This window comes from Pleurodeles waltl, chromosome 2_2 (assembly GCF_031143425.1).
Source record: "Pleurodeles waltl isolate 20211129_DDA chromosome 2_2, aPleWal1.hap1.20221129, whole genome shotgun sequence".
Classification (NCBI taxonomy): Eukaryota; Metazoa; Chordata; class Amphibia; order Caudata; family Salamandridae; genus Pleurodeles; species Pleurodeles waltl.
The window spans coordinates 1,128,907,404-1,128,925,345 of record NC_090439.1 but is presented as its reverse complement, the minus strand read 5'-3'; the positions used below and the strand labels follow the sequence as shown (position 1 = coordinate 1,128,925,345).

General features: G+C 41.8%; 1 protein-coding gene across 3 annotated transcripts in view; it reads right to left on the bottom strand.

Moving 5' to 3' along the window:
• Positions 1 to 403: 403 nt before the first annotated feature.
• ZFTRAF1 (zinc finger TRAF-type containing 1) overlaps positions 404 to 17,942 on the bottom strand; it is a 180,638-nt gene continuing 163,099 nt past the window's right edge. For all 3 annotated transcript variants that reach the window (XM_069220996.1, XM_069220997.1, XM_069220995.1), the window contains 2 exons: positions 12,276 to 12,487; positions 404 to 6,790 (listed from right to left, as the gene is read on the bottom strand). In XM_069220996.1, coding sequence (XP_069077097.1) covers positions 6,399 to 6,790; positions 12,276 to 12,487 — 604 coding nt within the window. In that variant the 3' untranslated portion in view covers positions 404 to 6,398. The remainder of the gene's footprint in view (positions 6,791 to 12,275; positions 12,488 to 17,942) is intronic.

Sequence of the window (17,942 nt, the reverse complement as noted above, 5' to 3'; positions counted from 1 at the left end):
AACTGCAGCCACAGAAGAACAGCTGTCCAATGATTCAGCTTTCTAGGATGGGTAGTCTTTAAGTGATGCAGAGATTTGGACTGACATGCTGGTAGGGAGAGCAACTAACATCTTCAGTGGTGGGGACGACGTGGCTGTGTTTGAAGTGATAGGTGGTAGGGGGATGCATGTAGCTTTTAGGGGGTGAGAATGGAGTCTGAGAAGCTTGAGAGCACAGCACTGATTCAACGTGCCAATGGACAAGAATGTGCCCTGCAGATCAGAAGGTATGGTATGGAGGAAGCACAATGCAAAGCCTAAAATCACCCATGGGGCTGGTCCTGTTAGTCTACAGATCTTGAACAGATCTTTCATTTTGAGCTTCTTAAAACGTTTCTTAAATTAATGAGACATGGCAGCCAGAACGGATTGAAAAAAAAGATTTATCTGTTTTCTTTTCTCTTCGCTACATTTACATAAACTATTTTTAAACAAAACATGAATCACAAACATTCCAGACAGGTTTGAAGAAAACAAATAGTTCTACATTTATAAACTTCTAAAGAGAACAACCAAATAAAAATTCAATAATATTATATCAGTAAGAGAAAGGGCGCTGGGTCCCAGTCAGATTCATTTCTACATTCATCGGTTACATAAAGGAGTTCCAGTCCAAATGCTGCCAGGTCTGAGGTTCTGCCCGCAGGTAGGAAGAGCCATGTTACAGTCTGTGTGTCCAGCCTGCTGCTCCTGCTGCGTCTGTACTTGCACAGCATCACAAGAAGACTCCATCAACAGAGAAAAATGCACCTGGATTATGGAGGACGTAAACCTCTATGAAGGAAAAAAACACAAAACGTGAATCGCTGTTCGTACCCGTGTATTTTTTCTGTCCTTCTACAAAGCAGCAGCACTGGTTGGTGTTAATGCTCTAGTAACATGAGGGCGGCGTGCTACTGCTTGCTAAGACTGTTGTGCATTTCCACAGGGCTTGTGTGCTGTAGCTGCTCCAGTGAATTTCTTTTAAGGTGCAACGCACTTTTAGTGAATTCATGATTTAACATCCTCCCTTTTTTTCACCAATGAAAAGAAACTTGTGTTCCCTGCAACAAACCAGCTCCATCTTAGCACTGCATTAACGAGTGACGCTAGAACGTACAGAAGCCAAGAGTTGGAAAGGCTGAGACACCAACCTATGTTGCAAAATCCTAAATACTTCAGCTGTGCCTTTCTTCGCATCTGTGAACCTAATGGCCGTTTAGTATGTGACAATATACAATCCCAGTTTCCTGCCATCTTCACAGCTCGTAGGAGACCAGATTTCAAAAGGGCCCAAGGCTGCGATAGCTGTACATCCATGAACCAGCTTCCGGTACACCAAAACTCCAGTTCAGTTCACAAAGGGCGATTTCTACAAAGGTATCATGAAAATGGTTTACACAACATTTTCATTTAGGCTTTAATGCTTTTCAGGATAAGACTGCTAAGGCATTATTTTTCGACTTTGGCAAATTAGATAATATTACCGCTATAGACTGCGTGAATGCCACGCTGAGGCCTATTTTCTGTCATGAAGTTGCCAGAGTCTTAGCTGCACCCAGTTATGGTGAGGGACTACAATATCTGATGTAAGACAACAGAAGCTAATCTGTTCAATTGAAAAGAAAGAAACACACCGGAGACATGCACTTTATGTGCATTTTTAATTTTCCACCCCATATTTCGGCTCATTTATTATCTGATGAAGCAAACACCTGAGAAAGGTAATGCAGTCATTTTTCACTTAGGAAAATAATAAAAATATTAAATTAGCAAAGACATGAATACCGGTCAGATATCAATAATGCTGAACAGCATCTTGAAATCTTTAATAATAGTCTGCTTCAAGTCAAACATGATGACATTTACACAGAGAATCACACTTCGTCATTAAAGAATACTGGAAAATGTCCACATTTCCGCAAGCGACTGAAACTTGGAAAAGAGGAAGTGGGGTCTGAGTGAGAACAGGTTCCTCAAAACAAAATCTTACTAATAACTTGCTTTCGTAACTTTAAGAAAAGAAGAAAAGTAATCATACAACGGTTTGTAAGGCAAATGACTATGTGCTGATTTTTGGAGAACGGCACCAGCTTTGAATTGTAAAAATAATGAGGGCAGGTGTGAACAAACTCTGGAAGCACACACGGTGCAGACAACTGGCCTTGCTTAGTAACCGCTCATTGCACATGTTCAAGCCGTGCCATTGGTCTTACCCCGATGAAAGATCAGCAACATTCTGCAAAATTCTGACATCTGAGATGACAAAACAATAACTATACCCTTGCTTGAAGGTTCTTTAACTAGTAAATTATATCTTTGTTAAAAGTATCGTCCCATCACACACAATTGAAATAACAACTGGGCCTGTTGCCCCTACATACTGCAGTGGAAAGGCTGTTCCAAGTTCTGGTCCTGTAAATGGTTTGCAAATAGGGTATTTAGGGGGAAAGCTGCAATATGGCATGTACTACTTTCCAGGATACTGCAGCTTCTATCAATCACCACAACTTTGTATCGATAGAGGAAACAAAATGCTAAGTATCTGGGAGAAGATCATCTAAAACCTCTAACTCCTGAAATTACTCTGTGCTAATAGACAGTTACCATAGTGCTCTTTTTCATTTGGAATAGAAAAAAAAGGAAAAATATCATGGTCTGACATCTGTGGCAGGGTGGGTTTGGGTAATAAATGACGCCCAAAAAAAATCATTTTTATACTTAAGCAAAATCTAACAAATGTATATAGTTTTGTAAGCAGAGTAAGTCAGAGATGCCCTACTTTGTTGCATCAAAGCAGCAAAAGACAGGCTAGAATAGTTATAGAAAATGTGCATTCAGTGTAAGTGAATGGAAGAACAGGCAGTAGAACCATTACCTGATCCTGAAGCTAAGAAGGAACAAAACGTGAACAATAAAACAATCTCCAACCTAAATAGCTTCCTCAATACAAAAAGACAATCGTTTTTGGCTTTTGTGGTTACAAAAAAATCCTACAACTATTGTGACAGCTGTACGTTTTAGACAGACTACACACCGAAATATGACAACAAAAACATCTCAGCTGCAAACCAGGTTCTTAAAATGCACAATTACAAATCTAATTTGATAAATTCTAGCAACACGTTTGTTGTGCTCGCCCTCAAGGAAAAGCGGTAATGCCAGTGACGCTACTGCCAAGTGAGATTTTGCAATGGATACACATACTTGAAGTATCATGCTTTATTTTCTGATACTGTACATTTCAAAACACTAACCTTTTTCATAATGTTAATTAGGCATGCACTAACTTTTAAATGGGCCCTTCTGCTCATGTGATGGCCCAAATAAAAACCAAGCACTTTGTAAATCAGATTCATTGGAGCAGTTACATGTAGGTGACAAGATTCCCCTGAACAACCAGTCCCTGTGATTTCTATCCAATTTCTTCTTTTTAATGTAAGCTTGATGGTCCGTAAGACTTGTGACCGCCTCTCCACAAGATGTTTACCCATCAAATAAGAAATTCTCAATTTCAGAGGCTTCCATGGACACCCTCATGCTGCAGACAAACTATCCAGTAGAAGTCATTTGTTTGCATTCTCATCAGTAGGGCTTGCACTGACCGCAACTTCAGGCACAGAAACAACGGGATGATTGTGATGTTCGCATTGTCTCCCAGCTTTCGAACTGCATAGTGAGTGATAGTGACGTCAGCCTTAAAAACAAGTGGTACAACTAAAGGCTTGTCAGAAAAACAAATGGCATCAAACAAACATAAATCACACACACTTGTTTCAATTTATTTGCCCAAATGCAAGCGTTTAATCAACGAGCAAATGTTAGAAGTCTGATTAAAAAGTAGCTTTTTGACCAATGTAAAGATAAAACAAAGGAAATAACCTAACACATGAACAGTTAAACAAAACTAGGAAGATACAAATGGACAAACAGCATATTTGACTCCATCACATGTCTCATTATAAATGATTACAAGCATTACTTATGGTACTCAAAATTACAGAATGCAGTTCACTACACAACACCCTGTATCATAAAGAACACAGGCTCTCGCAAAACGTGCAGGCATGTCAAACAGAAGAAAACTTTTCATTCATGGTAGCAGTCTAATGCTTTGGGCCTGGCATTATCAATCATAAACTAAATTAAAAGTGCTTTTGTCATCACTTCAGCTTGCATCATAAAAGAATAATGAACGGTCAAAGCCTGCCCTGAAACTTTAGATCTTTCAATACCGACACAAATCATAAAGCTGTTTTTTATTCATTAGTTGCTATTAAGGAGAAGCTGCTATCTAGGTGTTCCAGATATCACCAACGTGTACAGAAAAGGCATCAAAAATATCTCAATCTACGTACAGCAGATAGCCTATCAATGACTGACGTACAGGATTAAATGTTTGTTTAAAACAGTAAGTCACTTGTGTAACATTTATACTCCGATTCACACGGTGTTCTGCCTGCTCACCCCACTTCACTTTAGGTACCTATGGCAAATTCTTCACTCATTTTGTGCTTGTCATTACCCACCGGTTAAGCACAAAAGGTTGATAAACTTCCAGAGAAAGCTAAAATGACCATAAAAATCTCAAGTAATAAAAATACAAAACTGCAAGAAATCCTAAATAAAATAATCACAAGCTGAAAGGGTGCATTTTCTCTAGACCATGTGTATTCAGCGCTTTTAGCACAATATTCCTGCCCGAACATGCACTGGGATTCATTGACGTAAGTGATGACAGGCGACAAGTAAGAGCCTGGTACAAGGGCAAAGGCCCTGTGGGTGATACACAAAGACGTGCACACGTGAGTTTAAAGGAGAGCAACCACCGCATCTGGGTCAGGTCCAGGAATCAAGTGCCATTTACAAAGGAAAGATGGAGAGGACCCTTGCCCAAAGGGTGCTCAAAATCAGAACTGTTAACGTCTAGGAATATATTCAGAAATAAATCGTTTAATGCAGGGCAGCACTTCAGTTAAGGATAATGGTTGCGACTGTAAGTGCTAACTCATGGAAAGATTGCTTTACTTTCCCCCAACCCTTCAATTTGTTGTTTTTAAAAAGCAGCGTTCGCTCACTGCGCATTTTGTTGGTGTTTGGTCTTGGCTAACTAACCTGTTCAACAAATTTCCACACTACAGATGCAGCAGCTTCTTCAGTGATTACAAATAAGTAACATGAATCACCCAGAGATGTCTTCAGCGAGTGATTATCAATCAGATGAAAAAGATATGGAGATGATTTCCATTTACAAAACGACTTACTTCTAACTCAGACACACCCAGGGTCTTGTCTTTAGAGATTTTTTATTTTGAAAACTGAAGCTCTTCCGTCCTAAGAGACCTGAGCACCCAAATATAGTTTTGAAAGTAATGTGCACTCTTCAATTTTTTTTTTTTTTTTATTAGTCTGAAGTGTGGCGTTTACCTCTGTGTTGCTAGATTTGTCAATCCACATTACTCTGATAGCTATTCTGTGATCTCTTTGCAGCTCAGGGTTATTTTTCTGGCCCAGGCCTCCTAAAAGGGTGCAGCATGCTCAGCAAGCACGGCAAGACACCTTTAAGGCTTAAATACTCTTTCTAGGTACAGAGCAGAAAACGAGTGAAAAGGTGAGCTCAACCTCACAAACCAAACAGAGATGGAAACCTCACAACAAAGACTGCTTAAGAGCTTCATTTGTCATAGTGGCACTGGACAAAAACACCATCCAGGCAGATTCCATGGTGCCCTTCCAGTAGGGGAACCAGTCTTTGAATAAGCTGCTGAGAGTAAGCAAGCACGAGTACGTTTTAATAGCCTCTCTTGTTTTTAGGGTGTCATCGGGCAAATCATCATGTGTACATTGTACATATCTTCATTTGAGTTGCTCACTTTCATTTAAGCCAAATAATGCAGTGGGCCACAAGAACGGATCCCTACTCTTATAGATTAGAACGGGGACATGTTTTCTTCTCCAGAAAGTTTTTCCCACACCACCTGCTTAAACTAATCAATTTGCATCACATCTAAAGAAGCACAATAGCTAGTAGCCGAAGGGTCGGCATTACTTCTCTTCTTCGTCTCACTGCATGCTCCAAACAGAATGGCAGAGTGCCAGGGTCTCAACCAGCCTTCTTCTGGAGGAGACACTTTGTCCTTCCTCAACTCTACTATGGTAGTGCATGAAAATATGATAGGCTTGTGAATGGGACGCTGCACGGGACAATCTAGTACAGACCAGCGGAAGTGTGAGATGCTGAGACTGCTTCTGCTGTGGCTTACACATGCAAGTCTTACGACAATGGACTCATCCCACCACTCCACCATTGGCACAGGCGGTCCGACGAGGTAACTATGGTTCAGTGGTGCTTTGTGGATGTCGTAGCGCTCAACCTTAGCCTACTTCTGGATCTGGAATATAAAGAGCCGTAGGTTGATGTTCTTGGCTGCCAGCAGTTTGTTACATTCCACGGAGTCTGTGATGGGAAGCGGCACATAGTCAGTCTCATTGCTTTCATTGGTGAACACAAAGTGGTAGATTACAGGGTGGATTTTCACATCGTCGTAGGGCCCCTTAAGCAGCAGGAAGGAGCACTCCATCTGCGAGTTGATCTTGCTTTTCAGGATGAGCTGGAAGGATAGGGTGCGCTTGCAGGATAGGTTTGGGTTGCGCTCAGAGTCGTTCACCCTGGCCTTCAGTACCCAGGTCTGGTTCAGCACTGTGAAGCGGGGTGTCTCATAGTACAGCCGGGTGATGAAGTCATCTGTTCGGTAAGGGCGAAACTGAACTTCTGCAAGACAATGCGTTGGGATAGAGGAACAGAGAAAAGGAAACAAACAAAAAAAGAAAAAACAGAGTTAAACACTGACTTTGCATTCAGAGATTCTCAATACAAGATCACTTTACCTGTGGCAATGGAGGAAGCACACCGTCTTGGGAAACTTCAAAGCAACTGGAAGAGATTTGACATGCAGGTCGGACACAAGTCCGAAGCATGATTTTAGTTTAACAAGAATATAGGTCTTTAAAACTGTTTAGTAATAAAAATGGATGTAATGGTACACAGAGTAACAATACTATGTTATGCAGTGTAGGTTTATAACAGCACCATCTTCAATATACCAAAAATAAACATATTATAAGAGATCTCATTTTTAAACAAATCAAACTCACCAGGAAATAAAATTAATATTTTAAGGTAGGCAAAACTAACAGGATGCACTTTCTGATTGCATGAGCTTCAAAAATAAAACAACAAGATTAGTTGATCAAGTCTAAACATACCTCTCGAAACAGTTTAGCAACAAGCATGGCAAGGCATTCAAGCTTTAGGCCAATCAGTCGCTGTGCGGTTTGGCCTGTACATATGTGGGCTGAACTTCAAACTATGGAGATGGTGTGATTACACCACTGACGTATTCAATAGGTCAATCATAGAGCACGGGGTATGCGTTGGGAATGGTTTGAAAGGAAATTGCAAGAATGAGTGACAATACCAGGTGGATAAGACATTGGAATTTGTAAATGTCCGTAATACTTTGGCCAAGACAGCTCCCTACTTTATGAATCCAAGGTTTTGTGGATACTGATAAAATGCCTATCACAAGCCCCACCACCCAGCTCCTACTCAACCTCATTAGCTCAGTACTTGTGCTCATAGAGCAAACTGTTGACCTATCAAACATCTTGAAAGTAAATGCTATAGCCTGCAAGAGTCAATGCCTTTCCATACTTAATCACAAAACCATGTTCATGGTTATGGGTATCCGCTCCCTTGCGTTTGTTGTATGCTGTCTTCCAGCATGGAGATAAAAGTTGTGGTAGGAAATGGAGGTTTCTAACATCGATTGTACCAAGGTCACTAACAGCTGGCGAAAGGTAAGTGGCTGCCAGATCAGAAGGATACAGATTGGACACATTTGATTTACATGTAAAAAAATGGACATCCATGGGAACAAGCACCATACACACAAAGCAGTTCAAAGAGCAAGGGTAATTTTATTCAAATCAATAGTAACACTCCTGTAACACAAGAGTGGAAAGCAAAACAGTATAGAACTCTGCGCGAATTAAGACATCATACAGTTGTACACAAAGATAGGAGTTGGTAATTAAATAAAGCATTAGATTTTCAAGAAAACAAGCAGCAAAAATGGCTTTGTTCTATAAATTATGTTAAAGAATGTAGTCATTAAAGACAGTTTTCTGCCCAACAGCTATGGGATCAGCTTTTGCAAACCACAGTCTCCTCCTACTGAGTCTACCCTGTGAGACGCAGACTTCGTCTGAAGTCTTTGAGGGCCACAATCTAAAGGGCACTCTAAATAATGGAGATTTCGTACTCTAGGGGCTCACGCAGTTCTTCCACCAACTCCTCCACCTGCATGAACCACGGTCATTTCCAATTAGTACTCGCAAACATTACCGTACAAGTTGCAGCATTTGATGCAATTAGAATCAAACCTACAAAAGGAGAGGTCGGGTTAACATTTACTTCACAAGCAGGATCACAAGAATTTGGATACAACTGCAGATGCATATATTATTGTCACAGTGGGGTCACAGTTACAAAGTCTACTGTAAAGGCAAAGCAGCTGTGAGCGAATCTGTTGCAAGTAATCAGTTGCTTGCTGGCGCACTCTGTTTGGCCAAAACAAATACTATGCAATAGAGTGAATGATCTAGAGACCACAGCAACTCCACAATAATGAATTTAGGGTGCCTTTGGCTAGGTCAGAAAACCCTTCCACAAAAGGGATTGGGCGAGTTAGTGGAATTTCTTAAAAGGTGCCTTTAGCATTGTGTGCAGCAAATATTTATGTAGTTATCCTTTGTACTGCTCAACCACAGCGACTATCTTTAAAAAGAAATGGTATTCGCTTGGTGGCAGCAGGTAATTCAGTAGGGAACTTACTTGGCATATCATGTGCCAATGTAATGCAGTATGATTTCACTTAAACGCAACAAATACCTGTGCAATGGGAAATAGGGCTTGCAACTGTAGCTCATACTCAAGCAGGAATAGTGTGTCTGCATACATAACATGAACAACAAATATGGGGCTGGTAAAACTCTAGCAGCAGATATTAGCAGAAGGATGAGTTAATCAGAAACACAGTTGCTGAGAAGGCTGGGTACGCTGCCTCTTTGGCAGAAATTAACATGCCAGACATTGTCACGTTACAATGTTTTGGGATAGTCACCCCATTCAAGCCCACACCTCTTATGCTCCTGTTAAGATTGCCACCTAGTAACATTTGCCCTCCACAAAGTGAACAAATGAGGACATAAGAAATGGGACCTAAGTGAGCTCTGCTCCTAGTAATCCATTCATTCATCTACCATGTATTTCGGTCCCTTGCCATCTGTATTTCTCCTTACATGATCTTCGCAACATCTTTTTACATCTAGAATTTACAAACCCCACTCCTCAGTGACTTCCCATACTTTTTACCACCATGTAGACTTACCTGTGTAATAATACTCGCCCCGCCCCTCCCACACTAACTTTCCCAGTGATCTTGAGTCACAAAGTGGTTACAGTCTCACTGAGAAGAATGAAAGTGAGAAGCGAAACATCCTAATTTCATATATAAACTGAACATTCCTTTCATGTTTTTAACACGAAGGACACGTATACTCACCTTCTTCGGGACTCCCCTGCCCATGAAATGTGGCATGATTGACACTGACGCACAGATTAAGAGTGGTAAACCCCATGATGGGAACTGCAAGGTCACCAGCTCCAGTTACCTCCCTCTCAAGAACCTGCTCCTCAAAAACAAAGGGCTTTCTTTTGATTCCAAGCTCAAAGGTGATGTTGCAGTTTCTGCTTCCTTCTCTGTAGGCCACTCATATGCACAGACGCCTCTAGCTGAAAGTCTTCATCAAGCTGCAGGTTTTTCTGGGCCCGCGGTTCCCAAAGAATGCGAGAGGACACTGAGCACCTCTTGAGGATGAGGGTATTTGCATTTCGTCTGCGTCTTTAAGTATCCATACACCATGCAGCCTTTTGGCCTAAGACACAATGACCACGTTTTGTGGTCAGTTTAGGATATTCTTGGTTGCAACTTTTTTTGGTACAAATAAATACAGTGACCTTGACCTCTAACAAAACTGTCAATGAGGGTTGGAATAAAAACTAGATGCGAGTCAACATTACCTAATGCCCAACAAAGGCTTATTGTTCATGGATTCAAACGTGTCTCCTCCATTTCCATATCATCTTTGGCAGGCAAAAGCAAAGCGTGAAAATGCAAACTGAGCTCACAGGTTGTAAGTAATAATCCCAGTAATCCTGTGATTACTCGTGCGTATAGTCTCCAAAGCAGCCACGGGAACATGATCTGCTAATGGTTTTTGAGGTATTTTCTTCAGGTTTATTATTTTTGTTTGTACATTTTTTTCCCTCCACGTATCCTTGACATTTGTAGCCATTTCCATGACAAAGGCTTCTAGTTGCATTTGTTCCTTCTACCCCGCATGGCCAACAGGCTAAACAAGACAACGTTTCAGGGCGAGCCATCTCCTTTGCTGTGAATTCTCAATAAATAACGGTGTTAGGTTCAAGCATGAAAACCTTTCAGCGACATTTGGAGTTGCAACAGAAAAGGCCATGACAAAATGATAGAATTTTTGTGCTTGATCTTCTTATACAGTAGGCATTTCTCTGAGCGGGCAACAGAAGCAATGGAATATGACAAGCAACTCCAGGATGCAACTACAACTGCTCCTTCGCACACAACGAACGGGCCAGGTCTTTATTTGTTGTAGCAAATACACAAAATATGCACAGCTTCAATAACAGTTTCCTCTCAAACGATATGACATGAGCGCAAATATAGAATAAAGTTTATGTGAAAACGAACACACTTTCCTAATGATAATTACTTTGAAAAAGAGGAATCAGAGAAGGGAGCAGGGGGAGAAGGAATGGCAAACGGCATAAAGAGAAAAAAGCACACACACACTGGATGAAGTGAAGAGAGGGACAATGTGCCAGAGGAGCAGAATGTGCAAAATGACATGAAATGGTTTTAGCAAGCCTGTTTCTATCTGATGAAATGGTAGCAAGTAAGAAACTGAAAAAGAGTTGGGAAAGGGTAGCGGAGAGAAATGAAAGAATAGTGGTGAACAGATTTAAAATGTGGTGATCAGTGGAGCACTGAGGATAATAAAAGGGGGCAGCGAAAGCACAAATGCCAAACAAAACTTGTTAAGATTTACGAAAAAGTAAGCACAAAGCATGATTGCACATCAAGAGAAACTTGGAAAAAGCAGGTAACTACGCAGAAAAACCATGCTCCAGCGTGGCTCGCTTAAGGCAAAAGGGGAAGCTAGCACAAAGCCATAGCAGTAAACTGTGCCCACACTATTCATTGACTTACACCTGTAGCTAGTCGTCTCCACCAGGATGGTGATAAAGCCCATATTGATGCGACAGAAACTCCAAAGATCCTACTGTTCTATTTGTCTCTTTGATGTGCCTACATTTGCTAGTTCTTTGGCGCGTGTCCAGTGACAAGATTCCCAAACAAACAAAACCACTGCTAGTTTCACCACCACCGTTTGAGTGCAGTTAAAAAGATTCTCTTCTTGGGAAGCCTTGGGTTACTTTGTTTTAGACTTATTTAAACGTCTTCTCAAATTGAAAATGCTGTAAAGAAAAACTGAGAACATGCCACATTTGGATGTCACCAGAGTCTCTTACCTGCTCTAAAATCACCGAATTTAGCATGAGTTACAAAAGAATCTTGAAGAAATCATGTTCACAGGAAAAACTTTCCACTGCCCAAGTCTGTGAGTCAGTTGCCATTTTAGAACGTCTCGTTGCAGCGACTGTCGGGTTATTGCCAGGATTCTCATTGCATCACTACACCCTCTAAAGTCAGTATATTTTCTACTGAAGAACTATTTACACCCAGTCCTACCTCAAACGTCCCTATCCTACCCACTTACAACACACCAAGGGAGTGCTCTTCCATGGAAATGAAACGCCGGTGGAAATCGTCGATGCTGGTTCGATACTGCGGATGAGTTCCCTGAAAAGCTCACTACAAAACAATTAATTCAATACACTCAAGAACTAATGGATGGGATGCACAGGTTCAGAGAGAAATCAGAGAAAACCACAAAATGCTTACCACCTTACCATGAAATATACACATGAAAAGGAGGAGAAGAAATAAATTCACCCCACAAGCATTTGTGATGGGCTGCAAGCAATGAAGCTTGCTGTTACCCCACATCTGCTTGCAGGGCACAGTCACTCTTACCTGTGTAGCCAATCTTCTCAAAGCTCAGGAGGCCAAAGATGCTGTTGTACAGCTGCATCTCCTTCTTGTGACTTTGGTCCATTTCATCGAGGATCTCCATTAGCTCATTCCCAGTCTTGGTGGGGTGGCTGCATTCGGATTCGTGCACCGTCAGCTCATGGAAAGGCCCCAGCCATGGACAACCGATCCTCTTGTACTTACAGTGTGTCACCCTGTTATCAAACATAAAGGGAAAAATGTCACTCCTTGACTCCCTGGAGCGTAGTTATGTCAAGAGGACAAAAACTTATGTCCGAGGAACCAATCACAGGTAACACAGAGGCACGAGGAGGCCTAAGTCATACTACAACAGTTTCCACCCATACCACCTACTCTAACGAAATTTACAGTCTTGCACCGTAATGAGCAAGTACATGTATAAACTCAGCTTCCTCTCAAACCTTTGTTCATTCTCAAAGAATATTCCAGTCAAAATCCCCATCAATTCACCAACAGATGTATTGATGATCAACAGTGCGAACACCCAGCTCTCTTAATTTGAACAGACTTCATTTCTCAAGTTTACATTATTTTCTACATTACTGACCATAGTAATATGAATAAATGTTGACTCCGCAACCTAACTACTCTGACTCTCTCCAGAGTTTATCTTCATATGTGTGGTGATTATTAACTTGGAGAACAAGGACATTCTTTACAATGGGTGGAATGGAACACAAATGGCACGATCTCCTGACTGCCTTCTCAATTTACATAGTCTTCCATATTGTGCTACACCAGCAGGTGCGGGGGGGGATGGGGGTGGGAGAGGGGGGGGAGAGAGAGGGGGTGGAAGATCTTAAAACTGTTGCTTTTAAGGGTCGCCAGAGAGCAGTCAACAAGACGGCTGACCTGTGAAACTGCTCTGACACCTGGAGCGAATATCCGTAAAATGTATCCACATCAGGACCCAAAAGTGCACTGCCCGTATGTTATTAAACGCTATGGCTGTGATGTGTGTTAAGATGGCCTGCTACAGTGCCATAGGATGAATCAAAGGAAGAACGCCCCTCCCCAAGGCCTACTGACTGAAGTTAGCTTGGGACTTGGAAGACTGCAGGAGGACATAGACCAGGAGCTGGAGGCCATGCAGCACTCACCTACAGGTATGCAAATGGAGCTAGGGTGACCGGTGCGCCATCCTTGCCCTTGCCTTGCTGCAGTAGGAAAGACGCCCCTTTGATATATTGAAATGTCGGACTGCATGAAGCAGCATACCACCGAAAGGCCACCTGCCTGACCAATCATAGCCAAAAGAAGATCTTCACCCCACAGCACTGAGAGAGAATTTGGGCCCCCACTGATGGTAAAACTTTTTTTTGCCCAAGCTGTGTCACAAGCCTGCTGCAGAGAACTGTTATAGACCTGTGTTGTAGGTACAAGGGGGGCACTGTGTCCTGTTGTGCTATATTGGTGATTGCTCCTTGAGGGATCTTATCACTGCACAGGGAACTTGACTGAGAGTGTGGAACTTGTTACTCTGGGTCAGTACAGTAATGCTTTAATACAGAGTCTCCGGGGTTGTGAGGACTCCATGCGGACCAGTCGCCTGTGGAGCAAATGGTGCTTGGAGAGCTCTAGTTGGACCCACATGCTGCTACGTAAGAGAGGCACTGTGGGTGAATGAGTGGTAGTGGTGTGGAAGAGCCCTCCTGAGCAGCCATTAGTTCTGGCCAGGATGGGCAAATTGGAAATGAGGCAGGCAAAATTATCATTTGATGTCACACAAGATGCACGCTTAGAGGAGCGCAGTCATGTTGACTACAGCATCGTAGTACTATGGATTTAGGCTATTTTCGGAACAACCGTGGTTCTTATCTGCAAAACGCATATATTCAATTAAGACCAGCGCAATGGCATCCAAATAGTATGGCAGCAGAACGAACAGACAGGAAGGTAACTCCCACACTAGTATGAAAAGAACGATCAGGTGCAAGGTTACAATGTTGAACACATCTATTTGTGCAAAGTACATGTAAAGTTACACAATCCCCCAAACAAAGTGAAACCTACAACATACAAAAGAACACATACATATGTAAATTCTAATGTATAAATCAAATGAGGTTTCCAGCAATCAGCAACAAACGAACCAAACTGAGTAAAGTCCATTCATGTGTCCCAATTAAATTCAAAGGGCCACATTTATGGATTTGTTAAGGCATAGTCGACGACGTTTCGACCTGCTAACCATTATGGAGTCTGATCAGGACAAAATCATAAAAGGGACACCTGAAAAAAGAGAACACAATCATATGACAGTCTGAAAAATTAAAAGAGCAGGAAAAGGTGTTACTCAAAGAAGGATCACCCGCCTGCTAAGAAGCACAAAAAACATCACCAAGTGTACACACCAAGGTGCAAATAGGTTGAGTCTACTTACAGAGGGAACCTTGCACTGTATCTGGCCAAGAAACAGAGAAAATATATGAAAATAATCTGCAGTCAAACAATCTTAGTCCTCATTAAAAACGTATTTCCATGATAGAATAGCAGGGATGGCAGCCTACCCCCTTATATACTAGTCCAGAGTCGACAGTTAATTGGCATGAGAATGGAGCAATAACTTGTTTATAACCTCCGGCACACACTATATCTAGGTGGCAAGGGGAGTATGTCAGTGAGAGTACTACGGTCAATCAATGCAGGAAAACCATGGAAGCGGGCTGAGACTAACCTGTATATATCCTGACAATCATGAGGAGTGCAAGCAGATGGACCTAAGAATCACACTCTGAAAGGCCCGTTCGGATGTCAAAGTGTGTCAAAAAGGATGGATAACAACCGCACCCCAACTGGATGTACGATGGCTGGATAATTGTGGCGTTGTAATATTAGGCTTAGCTGCATCGGTGAAGACAAAGGAAAACACACAATGGTGGGCTGGAGTATCTGACCTCACCCTCCCCAAACGATGTCAATTACCATACGGGAGGATTTAATGGCTCAGATAAGGACGGGCGCCCCAAGCAAGGCTTGGAGCCCTGATGTCATCTGCAGTGCTCACCTGGTGCGTATACAGCCGGGGCGGGGGCGGGGTGACAAAACTAGAACGCGTGCCATACAACCAGGAGGGAAATACATGACGGATTATGAATGTAACCAGTGTGTATCTACCTGAATGGCCATAATTCAAAAGAAACGGAAATTAATAATGTGGTCTAATGACAGCACAAACATTTTGTTTCAGATTCAGAGTTCCTGCAAACATATTTTAATTGAATTGCTTTATACTATAGGGCTGACATTAGGAAGAAAAGCAAAATTGAATAAAAAAAATGTAATAACAATGTATTTAATACAAAATATGTCAATGTCCTCAACGACATCTTGACAAGATCTTGGAAACCTAAAGAGAGCATGTGAGTCACCGACTCACTGAATAGCCAACTCCACTATATAGCCATGCCACTCCTCTGCTGTATTCAGTCCTTGGTTCATGGAGTTAGTGTTCCGTCCACTTCGCTTTCTTAAGAATAGCAATGGAACCTCCACCTCTTCCTGGGGTTGTCACACTGTCAATCAACTGCCACTTCAATTTGTCCGCCAAATGATTCTTTTCTAGAAAATGTTGTACAAACGGTACAGTACTCACAGAACACCTAATTTAGCTACGATGTTGACAGATCCGAGTCTTTATAGGTTGGGATGTCTGCCCTACTTAAATTAGTGAACAGGGACACCATCTAGCATACACCACATTTTCTGAATTACAGTTCGAGAAGAATTTCAAAGCAATTTTCAATGAGGCACGTTTAAAGGTCTTAGTGTCAAAAGTGAAGGGACAGGCTGCACATTTTCCACAACGATAATGACCCACAGGTAGTGGAAGGCCCAAGGCAGTGTCTAAAATTGAAACATCTCTTTTTGGGGCATGCTCTTATTAGTAGAAAGAACAAGACAATCCTTAATACTCTCGCCCTCCTTAAAGGCAAATATGGGTGGTATCAATGAATCATCAATACTCTGCAGGATATGCAAATTCCTATTTACCAATTTCTGGATCTTATTAGTTTGAGGACAAAAAGTAGTCACACATACCAGCCTCTCTAACTGTATTTTTGTTTTAGTATGTAGCAACTCTTCTCTGGGACAGGACCATGCTCGTTTCAGTGCTGTCTTCACAATTGTTTTTTTTTTGGGGGGGGGGGGTGTAACCCTTGGAAAGAACTCTATATTACAGTACGTATGCCTTTTTAAAAAAAAAAAAAAAAAACTTTCCATAATTTGCTTTTCTATTATTTCTATTAAATTATGGCAGGAACATGGCGCTTCATATTATGCAACAAATGAACAAGTAGACATATGCCCATCTACTAACAAGTTTACATTCCACTCTACACTATATGGATTCTCATCTAGAACAGACTTCTGGCTGGGTCCTAGGGATTTGGTGGAATGCAATACGTCCATTAACCATATTCCCAGAACATTGTCTGATCACTCTCCAGTCATGCCCTGTCGGCGGCCTTACATGATCCGCTGTTTAAAAAAGAGAGAAGACATAAAATACAGTCTTACTTTGAAATAAAGCAGAACTCTGAAGCCACTAGTATCATGCTATGTAAGGTGTTTTAAATTGTTGTTCGAGGGAATACATTCCTCAGAGTTACAAAATTCTCTAATCCATTATAGGCCGAGTTCACTAGAAAAATACACTGGATCACTGAAACAGCTTGCACCTTAATCTTACCAATTTCAGAGGTGAAGCCGAAAGGGAAATTAGATTTATGGGCTAGTATATCGCAGGCAGGAGTTATGGGGAGAGCAAACACCAGGATCACACTCTGGTGGGACTCATCTGTGCACAGCTGAAAGTATTTGATTAGAAACAGACGGAGGTGGACTCCTGCTCCACTCAACAGAAGTACTAAATACATCTGTGAATACTACTATGAATTATATTCCATAAAGACAAACCAAAGGGCCACGGCCACGGCCATACCTGGCTATTTGGACTGAGCCACTTTGGCATGGCTAAAAGCGGAGGCACATGAACCAAGGTGATGCCAAATCAGTATAGAGGACATTAGAATTGTGATAAGGAACATGAGGAATGGGAGCGCTTTCGGCTGGGACAGCCTGGTATTTGAGCTCTACGAAGAATTTGCAGAGGACTTGTCCCATTCCTGCTGGTGGATTCCGAGGAGGTGTACGAGTGCGATACTGCTCCCAGCACTGTGCAAGGCCAAATCTACTGCCCGTCTCAAGCCTGGCAAACTACCACAACAATACGAAACATTCAAAGAACTTTCTCATCGACTAATCTGAACAACACAACAATATTCTGGCCAAATTCAAAACAATAAAGGGCCTCCCCTGCTGGTCTTGGTCAAACCAGATCAATCGGGTTTCATACCTGGCAGATCCATAGCAGCACATTATTGCTGTCACCTACCAAACTAATACCAATATACCAGCCGTCGCCATGTTCTTAGATGTAACTAAAGCATTCGACTCAATAAAATTGCCATCACTTTTCACAATCATGGAATAGATGGACAAGGTTAAGGCCATGCTCAGATGGATTAAACTCCTATATACCTCCTGTCAGTCAGAATTAAAATAAACAATCAGCTATCCTCTTCAACTGAACCAGGCAGAGGCACTAAGCAGGGATGTCCCTCG